The following is a 22186-nucleotide window of genomic DNA, read 5'->3' on the forward strand; positions in this document are numbered from 1 at the left end:
CTGCTGCCACAGCCAACTTTCCTCGAGTGCTGCATCCCATGCACAGCTCAGCATCCCCAGTGGGCTCCATGTGCTCACATCCCCATCTCCATCCCTGCAGCAGGGCCGGGCATGGAGCAGCTTTGTGGGGTTGGAGCTGCTGAAGGCACGAGGCTGCCGTGCTGTCCCTGAGCAGCTCAGCTCCCAGCAGGTTGGCTGCGGGATCTGAGTTGTGCAGGTGGTCAGGAAAGGTCCCATCCCATCGGCCACCCCAGGAGCACCCACCCATAGAGCACAGTGAGTCCTGTCCCCCTTCAGTTGCTCTTTGGAGCTGCGTCTTTGGAGCTGCGGGCGCCGCGTGGGTTGCGATCCCCTCCCCGTGTGATGCACGGAGGGTTCGCGTGGAGCATCAAAGTCTTTGCAGGGCCGGATGTTTTCCTCCCCAAAGGCGCCAGCGGTGAAGCCGGAAATTTTACAGCCCGGCAATAAAATTTGTGCTTTCAGAGCAACGTTTTGCGGATGCTGAACGATCTGTTGGGAAATTCCCCGGCGTGTCCTCATTGCGCTGCACGATCGGAGCATCCCCCCCCCCCCCAAACACCCCCCACCTCCATCAGCACCGCGCTCCGGCCGAGGTCGCACGGAGGAATTTCCTGCCTTTGCTGTGGGTGGGAGCAGCGGGCGGAGCATTGCGCGGAGCTCAGGGCATGCACGGAAAGGTGTCGGTCTGCTTTGCACCCTCCTTTGCACACCTGTGGGCAGGATGAGGTCCTGTATTGTGCACTGAGGGTGCTGCACATGGGAACTCATTGCATCCAGCTCCGAGCTGCAGAAGCAATGAGGAAGAGGAAGGAGAAGCCGGGCAGCAGCACTTCCCCCACCAGAGCCCGCAGTGCTGCAGCTCCCCGAGGGGGGCACCCACTTCTCCACCCTTTGCCAGCACCAACCCGGTGCCCTGAGCACTGAGATGCTGCATTAACAGCGGCTGGTTGAGGTCTGGGTGATGCAGCTGAGCCCACAGCACAGCAATGCTTTCTCAGACATATGGATATGGGCACGGAGGGCTCAGAATCCAGCCTGGAGCTCAGCATCCCATGCCCTCACTGTGCTGTCACGGTGAATGTGCACAACAGAACCCTCCCGACCTTTGGCCATCTGTAAATAGATGGGCCGGATCAGGTGAGCGTGGGCAGCCTCAGTGCTGCTGCAGCAGGAGTGGGGCTGGCTGCTCTCCCCTTTGTTCCTCGCTTACAGCATTCACCAAAAATGAGACTTCTGCTCCACTTGGAAGCGATGCTCCCGACCTGACGGCACGCACGGCTGCAGGCTCAGCCCACCCCCAGACCCCTCAGTGTGTGCAAGACAGGAAATTGCTCAAAGCCAATGGCCAAAAATGGAAATCTCACCCTGGATGGTGTCATTCGCTGCCCGACAGCGGTGCTCCCAGCAGCAGAACGGCCCCAGCCCCATGAGAAGGGCAGCTTGGAGCTTCTCAAGGCCATTCCTGGGTGAGAGTCTGATCTCATGCACTGTGCTCAATACTGGGAATACTGGGGAGTTCTGGTGGTGTCTGTGCACTGTAAGGACTGAGCAAACAGGGGCCAATAAGAGCAAATAGCAGAGGGGTGAGAGCAGCCAAAAGGAGAAGAGAACAGAGGGAGGTGGCTGTCAGCCCCCACCTCAAGCTCAGCCCAGTGCTCTGGGCAATAAGTGCTTTGAGATTTGCCACTCTGCATCCCCAAAACCACTGTGGGGTGCAGGGGTGGACCCCACTGACAGCCCTGGGGGTGTTGGGCTCCTGGGGGGTCCCCAATGCTGCTGGTTTAATTGCTGAGATGGGGAAAGGCACCAAGGTCCCAACGTGCCACCTCAGCCAGGAGGATGGAGGAGGAGGAACAGAGCGGCTCCAACAGAGGTGATGCTGCAGGAAGGGTCTACCTGGAGCTGCTCTGCATTGAGACCCTCCAGCATCACCCAAAGCAGCAGCAGCCAAGGAATGCATGCAGGGCACATGGGGCCCAACAGCAGCAGCTCCCACCTCTCCGTGCAGAGAGCTCAGATTGCAACACACAGCGCATGACATCACCAACACCTCGTGAGCCAGCTGCAGCCCCAGCATTGCATCAGCACCGCAGGCACGTGAGCAGTGTGATATGGAGCAGGTAGACACGCTGCTCCCACCCCCAAAAGGCACCTCTAGGTATCCAAAAACCATCCAAGAGCAGCACGAGGCAGAGTTAAACTCTTTATTTACTTTGAAACATGGGTTTAAGTTCTCAGTTACAAAGTCCAGGGGAACAACAGCGAGGAGAGGAAAGCGAGCGGCCCTTTGTGCCACGGCCCTTTGTGACACACAGACTGTTTGGGGTTACAAGGCACTGCAAGAACACACTGCAAGGAATAGAAGCCCCCATAGATCCAGAGCTGTAGCTCCAGGAGTCCTATGAGCACTGATGGGCAACACTGGAGGGCTCCATTCAGCAGTGATGTTGGCACAACAACAACACGAGGATGGGGAGCAGAGCAGCACTGGGTCACCCAGCACCTCAGAACAGACAGAACCCCAAAGGGTTTGCCCTCCCCAAGCAATGAGAACCCCCCCATCACCCCTTTCCCTTTGTCACATCCCAATGTGTTCCAGGAGACCCCCAGAGCTCAATGCAGGGTGGATCCTGGAAAGCAGGGGGTGAATGAGCTCACCCCAAAGGGCCCCTCAGCCCCCAACACTCTGCTCTGCTTCCCAGAGCCCAGTGCAGGACAAGGCACTCCCTGTTCATCAAAGTAAACATTTGCAATGTAAGAAGCTGGTGCAATCTAAAACCTGAACGTGTCGTTAAGTAGCACGGGGTTGTATTTAAGGGCAGCTCACAGATTCATCTCCTATCAATTCCTATCTAAGTATCTGCATCTCTACTTTGCCTTATAACAGATGGGACGGAGCAGCTCTCGCTCAGTGAACTGACAGCATCCCCAGCTTGGTTGGAGGTTCGTCAGGACACCTCTGGGGTCACAACAGACACCAAACCAGGCACGAAACACAACCTCTAAGTGCACTTAAACCACAAAGCACCGGGGCTGCTGCTGCAAAGAGCCGCCTGCTGCCCACTGCCACTGAATTCAAGCAGCCCAACTCGGAGCCATGGGACACTATGACAGCACAGCACCCTGTGCTGGAGGACTGAGGCACTGGAAGGTTCAGCATTGCCTGCACTCTGAATGCTACACCTGAGCAGGCTGCTGAGATCAGTAAACACGAAGGAAAGCACATCCCCTCCTTGCAGACCCCCCCCTCTGCTCCAGCACTTGGTTTGAATCCGCTCTGAGCTCTTCTCACAGCTCTCAGCCTTCACCCTCAGCCCCACACCACGACCCCACAACACCTCCCACCATCCTTCCAATGTTTCTGTCCCTCCCTGCTGCTGCTGTGCTCCAGATCAGCAAGAACTGCCTCTGCCATCCCTGGGCTTTGACACGGTGCTGACCCACAGATGCCAGCAGCTTTGGGTTGTGCCACCAAACATCCTGCAGGTAAAGGAGCTTTGAAGCTCATGGGTGTTTAACCCAAAGGGAACAACACCTCCCCACATCGCAGCCCATCCCTAAGGATGAAGGAGTTCTCGGGTACCTGGAGCTCAACACCCTCCACAGCATTTAATAACCAAAACCATCACCCTGACACCAACAAACCCCCCCCAGCACCACAGCCAGCCCCGCTCCTCACCTCCAGCACCTCAACACCAGAGACCACAAGGGATCCCCCCTCATTCTCTCTCCCTCACCCCACTTCTCAATGCACCACCAGAGCCAACTCTGCAGCCACACGACCCCAAAACTCCGCTTTAAGACATCACCAACTGCAGGCACCGTAATGAACACAAAACCTGAACGGTCCACGCTCACTCAGAACGTCTTTGCAGCCAGCAATGAGTCTCCATAGGGGCAAAGCAGCAAATCCTACTGGCTGGTACCAAGGGGATAAAGCATCAGCATCACGTGTTGCCCTGCATTGCTTCTGTAGCACACAACACCCCGAGCTGCAGAGACCCCCATGGGTCACCCACTGATACCTACAGCAAAGGAGCGCTCCGAATCAGCTCATCTCATCCCTTTAACAACAACAAAAGCCTTTAAATGAGGTCCGGATTAAACAAACTCAACGCCATCTTTAAAAGGTTTCGCTATCCGAAACGCCGCTACCGCCCTGAGGGCTAATGAACAAAAACGGAACGAAGAAAGAATATATAAGGTTAGAGAATAAATTACTTTTGCTAAGGGACAGCCTGCAAGGGAGCTCTGCCACCAAGGCCCAACGCAGCACCTTCCATTGCTAAGATACACCAACAGCTCCTCCCAGGCACAGCGGAGCTACATGGAGATAAGAGCTCGACTATTTGGGAGCCGTCTCGAGCCACCAATACTTAATCTAAGTATTAAATAGAATAAGTTACAAAGCTGAAAGCCTGCCCTGACCTGCCAGGCATGTCCAATGCCAAGGAGAGTGTTCACTTGGAAGGCAAACTCAGGCAGGAAAGCATTCCCTCCATACACCCAAAGCCGGGTTGGATGGGGCAGCATGGGCTGGTATTCAATGTAGAGGCTGGCAGCCCTGCAAGCAGCAGGAGACTGGAGCTTCATGATCCTTGAGCTCCATTCCAACCCATTCTATGGTTCTCTGCACCCAGCTGTGGGATCTGATGGTGGGATGCCCATCCTCATGGCCAGCAGAACCATCCGTGGTTGGGAGAACAGGAGGAACAATGCCCTAAAACCTTTCACAAGGATTCTTCTCTATGTGTTTTTATATACAAACAGCCAACAGCTGGCTCTGAGATGGGAGATGCCCTTTGGCAGCACTCCTTGGCAGCACATCGCACCAGCAATGGGCACTGAAGTTAAACATTACTCTCCAGCCAACCTTTAACGAGAACAAAAGTTCACGGCGAAGGAAGTTATAAATTACTCAGCCTTCACCTTAAAAACAACAGCCAGAGCCAAGAGATGGTGATAAAGATCTCCTGTGGAGAAAGTGGCCTTTAGCAAAGCTCCTCAGCAAAGCAAAATGGGCTGTGCACACACATGGGACACCGTGCTGCACACAGCTCAGGGTGGTGGGGCTGGGAGGGCAGCCCTGATGCTGAGGATGTATGGAAGGATTCGGTGTGAGCTCAGATCTGCAACCCAAGAGATCTGATCTGCAACCCAACACACAGCCCTCCCACCTGCAGCCACATCAGCCAGGCCACAGTGAAGGTTTGGGGGTAGAAGGCAGCAACCATAACCTTTTTCAGTTCAAAAGCAGTTTCTGAGGCTCCTCGTCCCCAACAAGTGCTCGGTTTTGTCACTTTCTTACACCAAACTCACCCCATTCCAACTCATTTCGGTTACACTTTCACACGGCGACCTCATCATTTGGAGAAACAAAAGGAGACAGAAGGAAAGCAAAACCTTCCAGCTCAACAAGGAGTCCTTACAAGATGGGGTTATCGATCCCCTGCACCCAAACACTGAGCCCTGGCCAAGGAATCCCCCATCTGAGCCGAGTGGGACCACTCAGAGACCATCACTCAGCCAATAGATGAGCTGTGGGTAAAGCAGGGCATGCAGGCTCCAGGAATGAGCAGCTGCGGGTGTTGTGTTGGAGAAGGGAATCTTCATTTCTTCATTGAAATACGCCAAAAATAAAAGGGAAAGAGAGGGAAAATAAGAAGTCAATTCTTGAAAGTGAGGTTTTTGTTTTTGAAGTCTCCAATTCTCGTGCTGTATGTCTCAGAACTTCCCTCCCTATACAAGGGGGGGAAGGTTTGGAAGTGCAATACCAGGCCAGCTCCTGCCTGCTTTCAATGTTCGTGTTGACAATTGATTTTGGCTTCAGAATGCTCCAAAACGTCGAGCATCTCCTCAATGATGGCCTGCAGTGCCCGGCCCAGCTGCTCTGCACTGTACGGCTTCCCCAATGGAGGCACATGAACAAAAGCCGACCTCCCGCAGCTCTGGTATAAGGAAGTGTAGTAAGTGAAGTCACACAGGTACCTGGAACATAGAAAACGGGGCTGATGTAGCAACATGTGACAAATAAAGTGTGCAAACCACAGGACACAGCAAACCGTGTTATCACTTGGCATTGCATCAACATCCTGCAATAAAAAGCGCAAGGAGAGTCGAGCTGAAGCAGTAGCAGCAGCGCTCACAGCACCCAATGTAGGACAAAACACAAAGAATGTGTGTCTTCCCATCTCTGGTGTGTGACCACAGAGCAAAGCATTGCCAGGGGTGAAGGTCAGCTGAGCACAGAGTGAGCACGCAATGCAGGGATAGCCTGCAATGCAAGGACAGCATGCAATGCAATGCAAGTGCCCTGCTTCTAATGGACCACATCACCCCATACCTGCCAGCATCCTTAGAGATGGTGACGGTGACATCCAGCCCCAGTGCTGAGACCCTCCTGCAAACCACGTCCATATCAATGATGGAATCGATGCACTCTGGGCCGCCTTCGACGCAGCACTGAGAGCCTGGGCAGAAACGGCAGTTGTCTAAGCCTTTATAACCCACATTATGGCCACACTTCTCCAGAGTGACAGTGGTGGCCATACCCGACACACCTACATGCACCACCAACTACAAGAGAAAAGAAACACGTTACATCAATGATGGGCAGCCAACAGCCCACAGCTCCCAGTAAGCACCAGTAGAGCCTCAATTCCTGCATGGCTGTCACGCAATCAGCCACCATTATAACCAACAGCACAACATGATTCTTGTCTCATCTTCCCACCCCCAACCTCAGCTCTAATTAATGGCCTAAATGTGGCATGATGCCGAGCTCCCATTAAGTGCAGCACTGCACTCTGAGCCACAAAACGCTGCAAATCCAGGTGGGAAGAGCAAAGTGGAGGATGCAGTACCGAATGCAGCTCAAAGCACAGCATGGTGCTCACTGGATGCGTGTTGGCTCCATCTCTTCTCCTCCTTTCATTGACCCACCTGTGGGCTGTGCTTTTTCCACAGTGCAGGGATGAGTCTCTGCACTGTCTGGTATTCCACTGGGACTTCATAGACGTGCAGGTCCACTCCATCTCGCAGCCCGAGCTTCTCCAGCTCCTAGGAACACATAGAAAGGAAGGAGCAAAGCAAGGTGGTCAGATACAGGTAGGGCAGAGCACAGTGCAGAACATGCATAAGGCAGCAGGACCTGCACACAGAGCTGCTCCCCCCAAAGCCACAGCACAGCAATGAGAGCTCTCCTGCTGGCTTCCTCTCACACAAATCCACCTTCCAAAGGCTGGCTGCTTTACCCAGCACCTCAACCAAGTCTCTTGTTTACGAGTTAAGAGCACTCATTGCAAGGCAGGCTCTTTAGGAAGAGTTAATTGTAGGGATTCATCAGCACTCCTCCACTGAGCTCCTGAAGCACAGAGCCCTGCACTGCACGCAGCCCTGACATGCAGCTCACTAATAAAGATGTACTCTGGCCCCCAGACAACTCATTATCCACTGCCTTGTATACCTGACAAACACAGAAAAACCAAGGCGTCTGACCCATTCCCTGACCCCCAGACAATGGGCTCCTTTGTGAGCCCTTAATATCCCTATCAGGTCTGTCTAGACACCCTGACAGCCATTGTGCTGCTCCCTGACCTTTCTGCTGGGGCCCAGAGCAGCCAGACGTGCTCGGATGGGATGGGGACGCAGGGATGGGGATGGTGGGACAGGACACACCTGGGCTGTGTTGGCACTGTATCCCACACCACATCCTGCTGAGCTGCAGCTGCATAGAGCCTCAAAACCTTAAAGAGATGAAAGCATGGCACGGTGCAGGTGTGATGCATGGAGCTGTTGCTGTGAGCTCTGAGAGCTGCGAGGTTATCTGCCTCTCCGAGTCCATCTGGGATCTCTTCCCTGAGCACACAGCATTTATCTGACCCCAGTGTTTGCTGCCATGACCTGAAGGTGAGGTATTCCCTGAGTTGCAGGGAAGAAAAGCAAGGATTCTTATCCTTGCGATACAGGATCATAAAGGATGCAATAAAGCAGAACCGGCACAGTCCCGGAGCTAGAAAGGATTTAAGAAGATTGTTTAATTGATTTTTCTTCTATTAAAATGCAGATCACACCGTCTGGGGCTCAGCAACTCAGACGCCTTTGTGTCCACGCTGCTCCATGAGGGCCCCGTCTGAGTCGCACAAAGCCCACCTCGCTGTGCTCAAAGCCATGCTGTTCCTTTTTGTCTGGGCCTCTCGGGCTGAGACGGGGCGAGGGGAGGGGGATCTGAGCACATTGTGCTCCTGGCTGCAGGATGGGACCGCAGGGAGGTGGGCCTTGGTGCAGCTCTATCTTCCCAAAGCATCCCTGAGCACTCAACGTGAGCTGAGGATGCACTCCATTGCTTCAGCACGAGGCTGCCCCTTGTTATACACATCACACATTAGGTTTGCACCTGTAAGGACAGCACAACACCCACCTCTCATCCTGCCCCATAAACACAATGCTCCCCTCATCCTGCCCCATAAACAGTGCTCCCCTCATCCTGCCCCATAAACACAGTGCTCCTATTACCCTGCCCCATAAACACAATGCTCCTATTACCCTGCCCCATAACCACAATGCTCTTCCAGGCATCTCCTCTAGCAGAAAACCACCTTGGAAACAAGAGCAAGAACAAACCAAACCAAGTGGTCTCATAGCTGCCCTTCAGTACCACGCAGCTCTATGTAATGCAGCCTGTATTCCTCCCCAGACTTGGCTGAGCAAACCCAACTCGGGTATATTCAGCCCCAGTAGCTCTTAGAGCCAAAGGTTTCCTCTCCCCTCACCTGTCAGCACATCGGACATCTGGACATCAGCTGGCTGTAATTGATGAGAGCTTGTGATCTAATTTAAAAGCATTCTAAAGCAGATATGAATCCCCGAGCTCCGAAGGGAAGAAAGAAGTGTTGGGGAGCAAAGCAGATTCAGCTTCCCAGGTTGCTGTACTAAAATGCACCCTGAATTCCCAACAGCTCTGTCATTAACCATGTCCAGGAGCAACAAATAAGGAAGAACTGGGAGAATATGATGGCACTGTCCAAGCCAATGCATTACAGCACATCACACAGCACCTTCAGCTCTGGTTTAGCAGAGCTTGGCTCCTTTGTGCCCCATCACAGCACATTCTGATCTGCTCAAGCAATGCCACTCTGTGAGCACTGCAAGCACAGCCCCATGTGCTGAGCCCCATTACAGATGAGAGGGATTAAAGGTCAACCTGCTCACCAGGCTGCAGCTGAGAGAAAAAACATACAAATTCCTTTTGGTTTATTTATTTGGAATTCCCTCTGCTAAGTGGGGGAGAAAGACAGCGGGCTCCGTGCACCATTTCACTGCTCTGAAATGCAAGGAGTCAGCCTAGGGATTCCTTATTCGCCTTTGCTATATGAACCCAACCTCACTAAGTTCTACCAGCAAAGGGATTGCTGAACAAAACATCACCCAGCTGAGTGCCTGCATACAGGGCGAGATGACCTCAGTGGATGCAGTAGACTTAGAGCCACAGCTGGAATGCATGCAGGGGGTGCAGGGGAGTGCAGGGGATGCAGGGGATGCATGGAATGCATGGGATGCATGGGATGCATGGGATGCAGGGGGATGGTGCTGCTCTAATGGATGCTCCAAGGATGAAGTGACAGCATTACCTGCACTGCAATCCAACTGGCGTTGACGGCGTGCTCTCCAAAGGGACCAAACCCTGCAAGAGAAGAAAAGCCCCCAGTGAGCAGCTGAGCCCTGCAGCTTGGATTTAAACCCAAGAAGCACCAAGTGCGGCTGTTGATGTGCTCTGAAAGCAAAGCCGCTGCTTGTAACACCCAGTCCCTACTGGGGGTGCATTGCTGACCAGCTTAGGAACACTTGTTAGCTATGGAGGAGCTGAGTGATGGCATAGAATGGGGATCGTGATTGGATCTTCTAACCCTGGTTGTAACAGCCCACAAACACAGACAAGTCTCCGTCCAGCATTTCTCTGCTCACACCTTCACCAAAATCCCTTCTGCCTTAATAGGAACCAAACAAAGCACTGCTGACTCACCTGCACCGAGCACCAAAGGTTACACAGCGCTATAAAAACACTTACGTCCCCAAATCTGCATTTCCTAATGAGTAACTCGGAGTTAACTAGTAACCCATCACATCTTTCCCTGAGCGAGCACACAAAGGTTGGGCATTTATCTGGGCGTGGGATCGATATGCTTTAATTTCAGATGGCAGAGCTGCCCCGTGAGCCTAATGCAATCAGAAGGCACGCGCTGCATCTAAGTCAGGACCACAAATATTACATGACACACTAATGGAAACCTCCCATGTGCTGCCAGCAGAAGGAGAGGGCTGAGGTTACACCGCACACAACAGCACCAGGGCTTTGTACAGCTCAATGGGATCTCAGTATCAACCTGAGCTTCCAAGCGGAACCAGCATCAATATCTCCCCATAATAAACCTCCTGAAGGCTCCCACAGGATCCTAATGCACTTGTTGTTTCTCCATATATAAGCTATAGATGTGAGAGCACCAAACAGGTGTTTCATTGGGATGGTTTCAATATGAATCACACCAGCTTTCCAGGTACCCCAATGTAACCAAAACCTCTCGTTCTGAACCCAAATGAGCTGCCCCCTCACTCATCCTCCACACCGACCCCCAGATCGATTCCTTGCACATCAGATGAGCAACTTTATGGGTAGCACCAAACCCAGCCTCAGCCACCCCACATCCAGCACAGGGTCCTGCCGGGCACACAGCACTGAGCCCACCCTGCAGACCTTCATGGGGTTGCAATGGGGTCTCAGTGCGACCATCAGGGGCAGATCCAGCACCATCAGCTCTGAATGTTACAAGCAGAGACCACCCCCCAACCCCCCGGGGCAAGAGATGGGGACAAAATACAGCGGGGACCGGGGGGGGGGGGGGTCATAACCGGAGGGGTCTGTGACACGCCGCAGACCCCGTCGCCCCCTCCCCATCCCCGTACACCCCCACCAGGACCCCGACACCCCCATGTGCCCCTCACCGCCCCCTCCCCAATCCCGCATCCCCTCCCATTGAGATAATGGAATCAGAGCCCACCCAGCCGCCCCCTCCCCACCCCCCGGTCTCGTTCCATCCGCCCGTACCCGTTACCACCACCGCCCTCCGCGGTTTCTCCATCTCCGCTCCCGCACCGCACTGAGCGACCGGCCCCGCACGGTCATAGAGAGCGCTCCGCCCCGACGCCCAGAGCGGCCCCGCGCGGCCATAGAGTACGCGCCGCCCCGAGGACCAGAGCGACCCCGCGCGACCATAGAGTGCGCGCCGCCTCGCTGCCTAGAGCGCCTCCTGAGCGCCGCTCCGTGCCGCTTCCCGCTCCGCGTTTCAATTTACGGCACTGTCGTGACGCTGTGCACCGCAAACCTCGGCGATGCTTTACGGCCGAGGCGGGTCCTGCGCGCTGATTGGCTCCGCGAGGACCGCGCCGAGCTCTGATTGGTCCCGTGTGGGGCCGGGGGCGGTTTGAGCGGCAGCGCCCGGCGCGGCGGCGGCTCCGCGGTTCCGGCACGATGGTGAGTGCGGGAATGGGCCGGGTCGGGTCGGGTCGGGTCGGGTCGGTTCGGTTGTCCCGGTACTCCCTGAGCCCCTACATGGGGATCCGAGGCGGTCCCGGTTCCCGGTTATTGAGGCCTTTCTCTCTTTCCCCCGCAGCTGCCCCTGTCGTTGCTGAAGACGGCGCAGAACCACCCTATGGTGAGTCCCGGCCCACTCCCGCTGCGGCCTATGGGCCCGGTGCCGCCCCGTCGGATCCCGTTGGGTCCCGGTGCCGCCCCGTCGGGTCCCGGTTCCTTCATGCTGACCCCCCCCCCCGTTGCTTCTTCCAGCTGGTGGAGCTGAAGAACGGCGAGACGTACAACGGGCACCTGGTGAGCTGCGACAACTGGATGAACATCAACCTGCGGGAGGTCATCTGCACCTCACGGGTAACGAGCTCAATGCCAGGACCCCCGTTGTGCCCATAGACCCCCCCATTGCACCCATAGACCCCCCCATTGCGCCCATAGACCCCCATTGCGCCCATAGACCCCCATTGTGCCCATAGACCCCCCCATTGCGCCCATAGACCCCCCCATTGCGCCCATAGACCCCCCCATTGCGCCCATAGACCCCCCCCATTGCGCCCATAGACCCCCCCCATTGCGCCCATAGACCCCCCCCATTGCGCCCATAGACCCCCCCCATTGCGCCCACAGACCCCCCCGTTGCGCCCACAGACCCCCCCGTTGCGCCCACAGACCCCCCCGTTGCGCCCACAGACCCCCCGTTGCGCCCATAGACCCCCCCGTTGTGCCCATAGACCCCCCCATTGCGCCCATAGACCCCCCCATTGCGCCCATAGACCCCCCCGTTGTGCCCATAGACCCCCCCGTTGTGCCCATAGACCCCCCCATTGCGCCCATAGACCCCCCCCCATTGCGCCCATAGACCCCCCCCCATTGCGCCCATAGACCCCCCCCCATTGCGCCCATAGACCCCCCCGTTGCGCCCATAGATCCCCCCCGTTGCGCCCATAGATCCCCCCCGTTGCGCCCATAGATCCCCCCCATTGCGCCCATAGACCCCCCCCATTGCACCCATAGACCCCCCCCATTGCACCCATAGACCCCCCCCATTGCACCCATAGACCCCCCCCATTGTGCCCATAGACCCCCCATTGTGCCCATAGACCCCACATTGCGCCCATAGACCCCCCATTGCTATCAGCCCCCAGCCCTGCAGCTGAGTGGGACTCGCAGAGATCCTCACCCTTCTGTGTGTGTTGCTTTTGCTTTGAATGTGAATGTAACGCACTTATGAGGTGTAAGAAACAAATGAGCCCATTGACAGCAGGGTGAAGGTGCTCAGTGTGAAGGGCTGGTGACAGGTCCTGTCCCAGTGCCCGCTCCATGCAGCCCCATCGAGCACAGTGCTGCCTTTCATCATCACCTGCCTCTCGCCCTGTAACTCCACATCAAAAGTTATTAGGGCCTCTTGTTTAACCGGGTTGTGCCTCGTCTGCTACTTTTGCCCATGGCCAAAGTGCTCCGAGAAGAGATTGGGATCTGTGCTTTGAGCTCTGACCTCAGCCTCAAGTGTCTGGTCTTGTCCCTGCCAGCCTGTGCCTGGCCACGTTCCCGCTGTTGCTGCTCTCTATGCCTGGGAACATCACGGGTTTGTGGGGGAGCTGTCAGGGAAACCCTTCTTCTTCAGGAAGGGTTTCTGTGCCTGTTGGACCCACAGCAGGAAGGTACTGGCCAATAGTGCTGGGGCACGGAGATGTGATGTGTGTACTTAAACAAAGCAAAGGTTTAAGAAGGATCCTAACAGCAGAGCAGTGAGCCCTAAATATCTGGATCCACAGATTGGTGGGGCAGATAAACAGATAAGTTCAATGGGAAGGGGTGGCAAGTGACAAAGCCTTACTAGTGCTTTCAGAACAAGGGATGCCGGCCTTTAATACAGCTTCCTCATTAAGCAGCTTTGTGTTGCTGTGGGCAGAGCACTTCCTCAGCACTTATACCCACCGAGTGGTCTGCAGTTCACTCCCCACCCCTAAATACCCCCTGGGTGCTGCTGGGGGGGTATATATGGAAGCCTTCCTGGTGGCACGGTGGGGATCAGCCACTAGATGGCATGGAGCTGCGGCAGCTGTTTACATGGGGAGCTGGAACGAGGAAGCCGGGGACCTGGCTCCATCCCTTCCTGCATAGAGAGCCAAAGTGCAGCCGGGCGGATCCAGGCAGGGTGGGGTTTGCTGGGTGCCTGTTTGAAGAAGGCTGCTTGTCTCGCACACACGGAACTTGCCTGTGCATGCTGCATTGCCCCAAATAACACTGGAGCAGAGGAGGAGGGGGGTACAACTTGATTCTGGAGAGGTGAAACGAGGCATTCTGGTTTCACCCACTCCTCTGGGATGTTGTGGACACTCTGTCCGTGTGTGATAGTTGTGAGGAGCCCGTGTTCAGCCAAGCCCTGCAGCAGAGCATGGCCGTGCGCACGAGGTTCCATCCCTCCTCCCGCTTACATCAGTTGTTGTTCAACTTTCACATGCAGTTCCTATTCCCACAGCCACAGGAGCTGAAGCCCTGATGGGCCGTGTCCTAGCAAAGCCCTGAAACTGCCTTAAACAAAACACAGAGGCAGCTGCTCCGTAACTTGGCACCCGAAGGTTTCTTTGAACGTGATCTGTAAGCTCTTATTTTCCACAGCCGTGGTTCCTGTGCACTGCTGGGCTCACCCCACACCCAGCTGGATGCTCCTCGCTGCTCAATCCACACCACAGAGCGGTTCAGTTTGTAGGTGACTCTGGTTGGGGCTTTATGTGCTGGAACTGCCCTGTGTTGCAGCAGCTGTGTTGAACTTACCACATTTCCCTCTCCAGTCCCACTTTCGATTCTCTTCTTGTATGAGAAGCAAAGGGAAGGTGCTGTTTCCTCTTCTTCCTTCACTTTCTGTGAGAGTCAAAGGCGGTTGTGAACGGGCTGAAACTGCAGTGGCTCATGGCTGAACGCCCCCTGACTCCCCAGCAGGTTGTAGGGCTGCGTGTTTTAAAGGGAAAACAGGAATTTCACAGCTAATTATGGGTTGTACATTCAGAATAGACTATTACGTCTGTCACACACTTCAGAAGTGATGGAGATATTCAAGTGTCAAAAAGCAACTTAAAAGCACGTGGTTTTGTTCTCAGCATAACACGTTGCTTCCCAATAGGATGGTGACAAGTTCTGGAGGATGCCAGAGTGTTACATCCGTGGCAGCACAATTAAATACCTTCGGATCCCCGATGAAATAATTGACATGGTGAAAGAAGAGGTGGTCTCCAAAGGCAGAGGCCGTGGTGGGATGCAACAGCAGAAGCAGCAGAAAGGCCGCGGTGTTGGAGGTGCTGGACGAGGTAACGATCCTTTTTGCTTTTTAGTTCAGAGAGGGGTGACTGGGATTCCTGCCTTTAAATTCCACATCTTGTGCAAGGAAGGGATGATGCTTCTCGGTTTTGAACCCAGAGCTGTTGGTCTATGAGGAGCTGGAGCTGCTCCTGTGCAAGATCGAGTTGAGTGAGTGTTGTCTGGCTTGTAAGTCAGCCTCTGCCAAAGAGCAGAAAGGAGACGTGCCAGGGATGAGCCTCGTTCCTGGGCTGGGCAGGAGCTTAAGGGAGTCTCTGAAGCCGTCTGGTTCTGCCCCTCCTGGCTGGTTACAGAACACGGCCCCACCAAACTTCTGGTGTCTGTTGGCTTTGCAGACGTGGGAGGGAAACAAGTGGCTGTTCTGTTTGAAATTGGACTTGAATTTGACCATCCCAGTGGTAGGAAAAGATCTTTTTCTCCCATTAGGATGGGATTTCTCATCTTGTGCTCTGCTCCTTTCTTCTTTTTAACATCAGATATCTGAAGGTTTGTTTTCCTCCTGTTCCAAATGAATATTTCATGTTTCTGATAAAAGGTTCCCACTTACATAGAAAGAGGTCAACCCTGCTCCGCCTTCCCCGTCCCATTTCTCGTGGTTGGGTTATCTTGGACTACTTCAGCCTGGGGAAATATCTGCCCTTTGTGAGCACAGTCCTGCTGGATGCCTGAGAAGCATTTCTCTCTCGTGCTCACACCTCCTGCCACGTCTTGACAATTCACTTTGTGGTCACTGTGCTCAGCCTCAGGGATTCTCAGCTCAGGCTCAGCCTGCAGTAGGAGCTTAAATGCCAAGCAAACTGCCTTGCTACAACAAAACTGAGTTCAACTCAGGAGATCCGGGGCTTAAAAGGAACTCCAGGTCTCCACGGAGTGCCCTTAATGAGCAGCGTGTGCTGTGAGTACGTGAGGGATGGATGGGAGGGACCTGGGGACACACCAAGAGCTGCATCCACAGCTCCCAAAGGCTGCAGGAGGAAAATCCCTCTGCGACGGCTGCTCCCTTTGCTGCCTCCCAACAGCTCTGAGCACGCAGAAATGACCTTTACAATTCTGAAGGCTCCTTTTATTTTTTTTCCTCCTTCCCCTATTTCAGCTTCCAAAGCTTTTGGCACAGCAGCTTTTTTGGATGCGGTTCTTTGGACAAACGTTTTCAACTCAAGTATTTTCTCTGCTGTGGAAATATCCACCTTGTGGAGAGCGGGGCTGAGTTCTGTTTTGAGGTGGAGTTCCCTGCTGTTTTGATGTGCAGCTTCAATTTGCTGATGGAATATTTTAAAGGGAAGCTTCGGCATTCGCTAATTAGCGAAGAGGTTTGGCTCTCATTACTGAGACATGAAGGGGGAAGAGGAGGAAGAAAAGAGGGCAGGACAATTTTGTTGAGAGGCCAGCAGGCAGAAGTAAAGCTATAATTGTGCACACAGTTGAAAGGATTATTGTTTCTGACACTGGTAATCCTTCGTCTTCTTGGTTTGCTCAGTGCAGAAGTGGTGCAGTCTCTGCTCAGCTTCTCAGGGGGCTGCAGCTGCTTCCAAAGGGCTGCAGGGTTAGGAGCAAGCTTTTTCCTCTCTGGTTTAGACACGTCTCAGCTGAGCAACCAGAGCTCCAGAGGGAGCTGCTCTGATTGTCTGCAACAGATTGGAGCTGGGAGGGCAGGGCTGGAGGTGGCCAGCAGCTCCCAAGGCAGAGGGGGGACACAGCTACATGCTATGAGGGTGCCTGGGACTCAGCACAGCCCCCAGGTACTGCTGCCTTTGTGCTCCCTCTGCACACTGATGGATCACCCTGTCCAGAATCAAGGTGCTGATGGACATGGATGTGTATTTTTTTCCTGTTCTGTAGCTGAGCAGCCTTGAAACTGAGTCACCCTCTTTGTTGCTTTTGGTTTGACAGCTTACTCTGATCCCACTGCTGACAGATGGCTCGGTTTAAAACCGGGTCTCTCCTCCTTGGGTTTTGTTTTCTAAACTTGAATTTATGACGATACACAGTTGGCCAGTGGGCACATTAAAGCACCAGGGAGGCAATGCTGAGCCTGCCAGTGACAGGAGGTAAGTTTGTGGCCCTGGTGAATGCAGACAGGCTTTGGAATTGGCGAAGGAGAAATGTGAGTGTCTCCTCTCTGCCCCAACAAAGGCTGTTAAACAAGGACACATCTGGGATAGCATCACAAACAGCGAAGCTCTGGGATGTGGTAACAGCCTTACACTGATGCTGTTCTATCTCTGCTCTTTCTCCTCACCCTATAGGTGTGTTTGGTGGCCGTGGCCGAGGAATACCAGGCAGTGGAAGAGGCCAGCAGGAAAAAAAGCCAGGCAGGCAATCGGCAAAGCAGTGAGGGGCTGCGTGAGCCCCAGCCAGGGACAGTGCCACGATGCTCCTCCGTTTTATCACCTCAGGATCAGTTCAGAAGTGTTCAATCTCTGCTCCTCCGTCAGTCGATCCGTGCTCGAATCACGTTGTTTGGAAGCTCCTCGCTATTTAATCCCATATAATGAAGTTCATGGCTTCTTTTAGCCAGCAGGTTTGTAATTGGAGATGGTTAAAAAAACGAAACAAAAAGGTTAAGGACCTGACTTCAGCCCTATTGAATCTGTTGGGATCGCTGGGTTTAATTTACACGGATCTCCTGTATGTGATGAGATCCAATTTGAATGCTTTCAGGCTCCGTTGTGTTCTGGGTTTATCTTTTCATTTTGTTTTCATACTTGAAACGTGGGCAATTGGTTGCATTCGTAACGGGCGCAGCGTTTTGGTTTATAAACACTGAACTCCATGATGTGGTGTCTTTATGTGAGGGGTTGGGTTGGTTGGGTTTGAACAGAACAAGCTTTTAGGCTCTATCTTCACCCTCCTTTCTGGGCTCAGTCTGTTCTGGGCTCAGTCTGTTCTGGGCTCAGTCTGTTCTGGGCTCAGTCTGTTCTGGGCTCAGTCTGTTCTGGGCTCAGTCTGTTCTGGGCTCAGTCTGTTCTGGGCTCAGTCTGTTCTGGGCTCAGTCTCTTCTGGGCTCAGTCTGTTCTGGGCTCAGTCTCTTCTGGGCTCAGTCTCTTCTGGGCTCAGTCTCTTCTGGGCTCAGTCTCTTCTGGGCTCAGTCTCTTCTGGGCTCAGTCTCTTCTGGGCTCAGTCTCTTCTGGGCTCAGTCTGGCTCTGCCCTGTACCTTAAAGGAGAACCGATGTGGATTTCACTTTGTGCTTCAAGGGCTGTTTCCAAGAGAGCTTTGTGATGAGTGTTTCCCAATTAGTGTCGATCGAATTCGACTCCAGATCACAATTTCCCTTGAAAGGAAATGCTTTTCTGTGCTCTCTTCTGCAAGGCTGCAGCGCCCCTGGCTCCTCTCTGCTTGTTTTTGGCTTGTTTTCTTCTTCCTGCAAGCAATCGAGCTGTTAAGGTGCAATGCTTTGTTTCTTTTTCCCCCGCATTCAGTGCTCTCCCCCTTGTTCCTGTGGTTCCTGAGTTACAGCAGCACTTCCCAAGCCTGTTTCTCATGATATACAGGGACTGACTTGGCTGCCATTGTTTGTCATTTCATTCTCTGGTTGCTTCTCAAGCTTTTTCCCTTGGGGATGGAGTGTTCTCCTCCTGCAGGTGAAGGAAGATCCTTTGCATCTTGAGCTCAGGCTGCTCTGAGTCTTCCATCCCACGGGCTGCAGAGCAAAACAAACATCCCAATAAAACCATGGCTGATCCTAAATGGAAACCTGTATGGGGGCATGGGGGGGGTGGTCCCTGTGTGGATTTGCTGCCTTCAGCCCAGCAGTGGGAATGGGGCACGTGTGTCCTTCCTGCTGGAAACTCTCTCCAAGTAAACACCCATGTGGCATTTCAATGCAGCGCAGCCCGATCCCTGTGTCAGACTTTCCCTTCCCTCCCTGCCTCCAGCCACACTAACACCACGTTACTGCCTGGATGAAGGAGGAGACGCAGTGTCAGCGCAGGGGTGATAAAGCAGCTCAGAACAACGGGACCTTTGGCTCATGGCAGAGATCTCCCATCACTCCGTATATCTCCGCTTTCATTTCATTGCCTCCACAGGCAGCATCCTGTTCTATCCTCACCCTTTTTATGCTCCCCAAACCCCACAAATAATGTGGTCACACAGAAGGAGGACAAACAGCCCCATGCTCATCATGGGTCGGTCCCTATGGCCACCGCATTGACCCCACAGCCCCATCCCGGCCCCCAGCTCCCAGCAGTGACGTTCGGTGTGGCCTGGTCCTGCAGTGACTCACAGCTCGGTGCTGCTCGGGGAGGCAGCAGCACAGGAATAGTTACACCGCAGCCGGCTGCGACGCGGAGGGAGTGGCTGCTGAAATACTTCAGGGCTTCGCTAAGCGACTAAAAATACACGTCAAACCTCCTCCTCCTTTTTCCTTTTTATTATTATTATTGCTTCTTTTTTTTTTTCTCTATCTTGTTTTGGACCATTCCAGGCCCTGGAGGCAGCACAGTCTCCCTGTGTCTTCCCAATGTGGGGCTCAGGCTCACAGTGGTGACTTGGGGTGGCCGTGGAGCATTGCAGCCTTTGGGGTTCATAGGTGCTGGTATTAAGTTGGGCTGTGCTTAAACGAGCCCATAATGGAAGAGATTTAAGGGGATACTATGGGGAAATAGAGGTGGGAAGGGGGTTTGTGGTGGCATTCAGGACCTTTGTGGGGTGTACAAACCTTAATATGGCTGATAGATGGGGGGGAAAAGGGTCAGAGCAGCACAACAGAGCCGATATATGGGGGGAAAAAGGGGTCAGAGCAGCACAGTGTGGGGACAATGGGGACAGGGCTGAGCTTGGGGACACCCCAGTTGTGCCCCATTGTTAAGTGCTCGTTGGGATAACGAGGCTGGGAGCGAGGCCAGCCTGAAGCGATGGGGGATGGGGTGATGTGGGGCTCATGGCCGCCCCATAGCGCTGCTCCTCGCCCCATAGAACCGTCCCCCCCCCCCCACAAAGTCCGGAAGGCCCGAACCGGCCGTGCAGGCCGCGCCCATAATGATGGGGTTGTGCGGGAAGGGCCAGCCCGGCCCCGGGGCCTCAATGCCGGCCTGGACGGGACGGGGGGAGGCGTGTATATGTGTCTATGTGTGTCTATGTGTGTATATACGTGTATATATGGGTCTATATGGGTCTATATGGGTATATATATATATATGGGGGGGTCCCGGTCCCCGGGGGCTCCATACGCGGCCGGTGACGTCAAGCTCTGACGCCGCGCCGCCCCCTCAGCCGCCCCCGGGCTCAGCCGTGACGCCACCGCCGCTCCCCAGCGCCCAGTTGGGCACCGGGGGGGGGTAACCGGGGGGTAACGGGGTGTAACCGGGTGTTACCGTGTCCCTCATCCCGCCCCCCCCCCCGCCCCTCCCCCCTTTGTGCCGCTCCCGCCGGGCCCCACGTGCGGCCCCTCCCCCGCCATGACGTCATCCCGGCGTCCCTCGCGCTGTTGTGCGCCGTTCCCCGCCGGTCTCCATGACGACGTCTCAGCCAATCAGAAACGTGTCCCCGCCTCCCGCCACCGCGTTTCCCGCCGGCTCGGCGGGCGGAGCCGCGCCCTTTATGCAAATCACAACACGGCGGGACGTCACGCGCAGCCAATGGGAGCGCCGCGCGGTGAGGTCACCGCCGCCCGGCCGCCGTATTTAAGCGGCGCGGGGGTCGCGGCGGCGGCAGACGCGTGTGTGCGCGCGGAGCAGCGGGGCCGCGCCCGGTGGCAGCGCCGCCTCCCCCGCCGCCCCCTCCCCCCCCCGCTCGGCCCCGCGCTCCGCTCCGCTCCCCCCCGCCCCGTTCCCCCGCAGCCGGGCGGGGGAGGAGGATGGAAACACCCTTCTACCATGATGATGTATTGAGCGGCCTCGGCAGCGGCTTCGCCCCGACCTCCGGTACCGGCAGCAGCGGCAGCACCGGGCTCCTCCTGCCCTTCCCCGGCGGCAGCATGATGAAGAAGGACGGGCTCGGCCTGGCGCTGCCCGAGCAGGTGGCGGCGGCTTTAAAGGCTCCGGGAGCGGCGGCGGCTGCGGGAGCGGCGGGCGGTGAAACGGCGCCGGGGCTGCTGGGCTCGGCCGAGCTGGGGCTGCTCAAACTGGCGTCCCCGGAGCTGGAGCGGCTCATCATTCAGTCCAACGGGCTGGTGACCACCACGCCGACCAGCGGGCAGTTCCTGTACCCCAAAGCGGCCGCGTCCGAGGAGCAGGAGTTCGCCGAGGGCTTCGTCAAAGCGCTGGAGGATTTGCACAAGCAGAACCAGTTGGGCGGCGGCGGCGGCGGCAACAACGGGGGAGCGACGGCGGCGGGAGGAGGAGGCGGAGGAGGCGGCGGGGAACTGCCCGCACCCGGCCTGGCCCCGGAGCCGCCGGTGTACGCCAACCTCAGCACGTTCCCCGCCGTCACTTACGCCACCGAACCCGGCCCGTTCGCGGCCCCGCCGCCCCGGCTGCCCCCCCCGCCTCCTCCTCCCCCCCCGCCGCCGTTGAAGGACGAGCCGCAGATCGTGCCCGAGGTGCCGAGCTTCGGTGAGAGCCCCCCGCTGTCCCCCATCGACATGGACACGCAGGAACGGATCAAAGCGGAAAGGAAACGGCTGAGGAACCGAATCGCCGCCTCGAAATGTCGCAAGAGGAAACTGGAGCGGATCTCCCGGCTGGAGGAGAAGGTGAAAAGCCTCAAGAGTCAGAACACGGAGCTGGCGTCCACCGCCAGTCTGCTCCGCGAGCAGGTGGCGCAGCTCAAGCAGAAGGTGCTGAGCCACGTCAACAGCGGCTGCCAGCTCCTCCCGCAGCACCAGCACCAGGTCCCGGCGTATTGAGGGCACAACGACCCCCCCCGACCCCCACAACGGGACCCACCAAGGACCCGACCCCCCCCACCACCACCAACCTCGACCCCCATGCGGGGGGAGCAGCGCGGACTGTGTGTGCAGCGCCCCCCAGTGGGCTGGGGGACCGTCGGATGGACCTGAGAGCGCCCCCTTGTGGGCTGGGGGACTTTTGCCCCGATGGACTTATGGGGGGGGGGGGGTGAGAGACTGATGGGTACGTGGGGGGGACCCCGTTCTCTGCCCCATATGGACTTTAAGGGTGTCCCCCCCCCGCGCTGAGCGGTGCGGCCTGTAGGGCCCTGCGAGGTCTCGGCCCCGCCACATTCCACTGAGGCCCCGCAGTAAAAAACGCCGCTCAGGAGCCGCTGCGCTGTGTGCATCGATTGGGGGGGGGATGGAGGGGATGGGGAGGGGGGGGGGGGAAGAGGAACCGGGAATGGGGGGCGGGGGCGGAGCGGGCAGGAA

At 55.8% G+C, this 22186-nt stretch overlaps 3 protein-coding genes across 5 annotated transcripts; 2 read left to right on the top strand and 1 right to left on the bottom strand.

Moving 5' to 3' along the window:
* Window positions 1-2211: 2211 nt before the first annotated feature.
* Window positions 2212-11176, bottom strand: PGPEP1 (pyroglutamyl-peptidase I). Of its 3 annotated transcripts, none has more exons than XM_032440973.2 (5): window positions 11123-11176; window positions 9651-9703; window positions 6964-7080; window positions 6365-6491; window positions 2212-6009 (listed from the first exon to the last, which is right to left on the bottom strand). In XM_032440973.2, the coding sequence occupies exons 1-5, from the start codon at window positions 11154-11156 to the stop codon at window positions 5639-5641; spliced, it is 702 nt and encodes a 233-aa protein (XP_032296864.1). In that variant the 5' UTR covers window positions 11157-11176; the 3' UTR covers window positions 2212-5638. The 3 variants fall into 3 exon arrangements, with proteins under 3 accessions (XP_032296864.1, XP_015742110.1, XP_032296865.1); XM_015886624.3 differs by having other exon boundaries at window positions 6365-6597; XM_032440974.2 differs by lacking the exon at window positions 9651-9703 and having other exon boundaries at window positions 6365-6597.
* A 230-nt stretch (window positions 11177-11406) lies between these two features.
* LSM4 (LSM4 homolog, U6 small nuclear RNA and mRNA degradation associated) lies at window positions 11407-17693 on the top strand. The gene is made up of 6 exons (XM_015886625.3): window positions 11407-11422; window positions 11454-11548; window positions 11688-11729; window positions 11861-11959; window positions 14727-14910; window positions 17167-17693. Exons 1-6 carry the CDS (start codon window positions 11407-11409, stop codon window positions 17253-17255), a joined length of 525 nt encoding a protein of 174 aa, XP_015742111.2. The 3' UTR covers window positions 17256-17693.
* Window positions 17694-20556: 2863 nt separating this feature from the next.
* Window positions 20557-22082, top strand: JUND (JunD proto-oncogene, AP-1 transcription factor subunit). Its single transcript, XM_085517835.1, has one exon. It carries the CDS (start codon window positions 20720-20722, stop codon window positions 21707-21709), a length of 990 nt encoding a protein of 329 aa, XP_085373961.1. The 5' UTR covers window positions 20557-20719; the 3' UTR covers window positions 21710-22082.
* The last annotated feature ends 104 nt before the right edge of the window (window positions 22083-22186 follow it).

The sequence above is a fragment of the Coturnix japonica genome, chromosome 16 (assembly GCF_054131305.1).
Source record: "Coturnix japonica strain WE chromosome 16, WE-NBRP24, whole genome shotgun sequence".
NCBI lineage: Eukaryota > Metazoa > Chordata > Aves > Galliformes > Phasianidae > Coturnix > Coturnix japonica.

Excerpts from the sequence above, each read along its gene's own strand:
- PGPEP1 (XM_032440973.2), bottom strand. The coding sequence starts at position 11,156 with ATGGAGAAACCGCGGAGGGCGGTGGTGGTAACGG. Across the intron at positions 9,704-11,122 it reads GAGGGCGGTGGTGGTAACGG|GGTTTGGTCCCTTTGGAGAG; the intron begins GTACGGGCGGAT and ends CTTCTCTTGCAG. Across the intron at positions 6,010-6,364 it reads ATCTCTAAGGATGCTGGCAG|GTACCTGTGTGACTTCACTT; the intron begins GTATGGGGTGAT and ends TCTATGTTCCAG.
- LSM4 (XM_015886625.3), top strand. Across the intron at positions 11,960-14,726 it reads AGGTCATCTGCACCTCACGG|GATGGTGACAAGTTCTGGAG; the intron begins GTAACGAGCTCA and ends GCTTCCCAATAG. Across the intron at positions 14,911-17,166 it reads TGTTGGAGGTGCTGGACGAG|GTGTGTTTGGTGGCCGTGGC; the intron begins GTAACGATCCTT and ends CTCACCCTATAG.
- JUND (XM_085517835.1), top strand. The coding sequence starts at position 20,720 with ATGGAAACACCCTTCTACCATGATGATGTATTGAGCGGCCTCGGCAGC.